This window comes from Gavialis gangeticus, unplaced genomic scaffold (genome assembly GCF_001723915.1).
Source record: "Gavialis gangeticus isolate Ggan-Ray unplaced genomic scaffold, GavGan_comp1, whole genome shotgun sequence".
Lineage (NCBI taxonomy): Eukaryota > Metazoa > Chordata > Crocodylia > Gavialidae > Gavialis > Gavialis gangeticus.
The window spans coordinates 77,966,198-77,968,176 of record NW_017729024.1 but is presented as its reverse complement, the minus strand read 5'-3'; the positions used below and the strand labels follow the sequence as shown (position 1 = coordinate 77,968,176).

The following is a 1,979-nucleotide window of genomic DNA, read 5'->3' as shown; positions in this document are numbered from 1 at the left end:
AAAAAAAAAAAAAAAAAAAAAAAAAAAGTGTTTGTTTTGGTGTAATGGAAACTGAGATGACCAAAGTTCAGATAAACAAGTATGTAGCGTACTCAGTACTGTTCCAGGAGAAAGAACTCTCTCAGAGAGACATGTGGGTAGGTGGGTGATGACAAGAGGTATGGTGTTTTGGACTGGATAGTCTCACTTGTGAAAAAACCTCAGGAAAAAAGAGTTCTGGAAGAGCAAGTATATGCAAGTTTCTTTGAAGGGCTCCCTCCAAATCTCTCTCTTGAGACAGAGAAAGTTCATTTATCATATGAAATGGGGTACAGTGCCAACCCACAAACCTGGGAATTATCTAGGAATTCATGTCAGGCCAGATCCATCAAAACAGATATCCCATGTCTTTGCAGTGGACTGTACCCTCTTCACCCTTCCCTCAGACTTGCTAAAAGCACCCCCACTGACTTCAGCCCTTCTCTCTTCCGATTTAGTTACCAAACTGGAAATCACATTTATCCCCCTAACTCCCTCCAAAATAAAACAGATGTAATAATTTACCTTATGAAAAAAATTAGTACGTCCTATAGCTCCAATTTTCCCTGCATGGTTCAGAAAAGACATGTTTCCTTCAGTAGTACCATAAAATTCACATATCTTGATATTACCAAACCGGTCTAAAAATTCTCGCCACACATCACTTCTTATTCCATTTCCAATCGCCAGGCGAACTTTGTGATCTTTTTCTCCTTCTTTCTATTAAGAGAAAACAAATGAAGATTCTCAAGAACATATTATAATGGAAAATTTGGTTGCTGCATACCATCTGGAAAAAAAAAAGTGTACAAAATTCTAAAAGAAAGAAACCAAGACCTTATCTACACTGGCTGGCATCTGTTAGAAGTCTAGCTGCCAAAGTCTCATCATTATAGGAGGCCTACAAGAACTCTTGTAGGAACTGCACAACTATTTTATCAGCTGTGTTTGCAGGATATGAAGTGCATCATAGCAGGTGCACAATGTTGAAGTGGCTGGGGCATCCAAAAGGAGACATGGACATTTCTACACATGCCTTATGCCACCATTTTGGCGGTGGCAGAGGCCTACTTTCAGTCAGGGTGATTCCATTATTCTTCCAGCAGGAAAAAAAGGGTTCTGCATCTGCATAGGAGCTGTGAATGCAGGTTTCTCAGTTTTGTGGAGAGAACTCAAGCTCTGCCAGCAAAACTATGTAGTGTGTCTGGTGTCCCCCAGTTCTAATTAGAAGCAAAAACAAACTTATGAGACATAGCTAGCATATAGCTGGGCTGTTACAAATGTTGCACTATGTATGAATATTGAAATATGGATGATTTGATGAGAACACGTAAATAATGTCTTAACAGAATCAACTAATACTTTTTCTTCCATCTAGATCAGTTTTAAAACAAAAATTGAAGTCATGTTTTTTCTTACAGTGAAGAATGGAAAGAGATAGGAATGGTTTCTTTCAGAGATTTGCATTTAAAAAGGATAAGTTTCCATCCTGTCCTCATAAACTGGTTATAAATTAAGTGACCAAGATTTGACATAGTTCCTGTTTATATGCATTCCTGCCCTAATTAAAGCACCTGACCCATCTGTTAAACAAACTTTCACTATTTCCTTTGTTGCTATGTTGACTATATCTCTCTTCTTACATTGTGTACTGCAGCTTTTGTAGACTTTGCTATCAAAAAGAATACTATAAGACAAGGCGGTCCCTGCCCCTAGTCAACATGGGGGAAAGAGCCCCTTGTCTTACATCTGCATTCAAGGAAACCATGTTAAATACACTGCTCATCTCTGAACTTCTGCTAAAAGCAGCATATGTTCAGTAATGGAAACCGACTATGAAGCCGATTAAACACAGCCAGCAACCAGCATGACTGTAAAACGCATGATGCACATGGGGCAAACATGCCGATTCTTTTTTTTTTTTTTCCAGATCTCTCTGTAGCTTAGATCATGTATCCATA

General features: G+C 38.7%; 1 protein-coding gene across 3 annotated transcripts in view; it reads right to left on the bottom strand.

Annotated features, from left to right (window-relative positions):
* SLC27A6 (solute carrier family 27 member 6) overlaps window positions 1-1,979 on the bottom strand; it is a 60,543-nt gene that overhangs the window by 19,579 nt on the left and 38,985 nt on the right. For all 3 annotated transcript variants that reach the window (XM_019517285.1, XM_019517284.1, XM_019517283.1), the window contains exon 6: window positions 544-738. In XM_019517285.1, coding sequence (XP_019372830.1) covers window positions 544-738 — 195 coding nt within the window. The remainder of the gene's footprint in view (window positions 1-543; window positions 739-1,979) is intronic.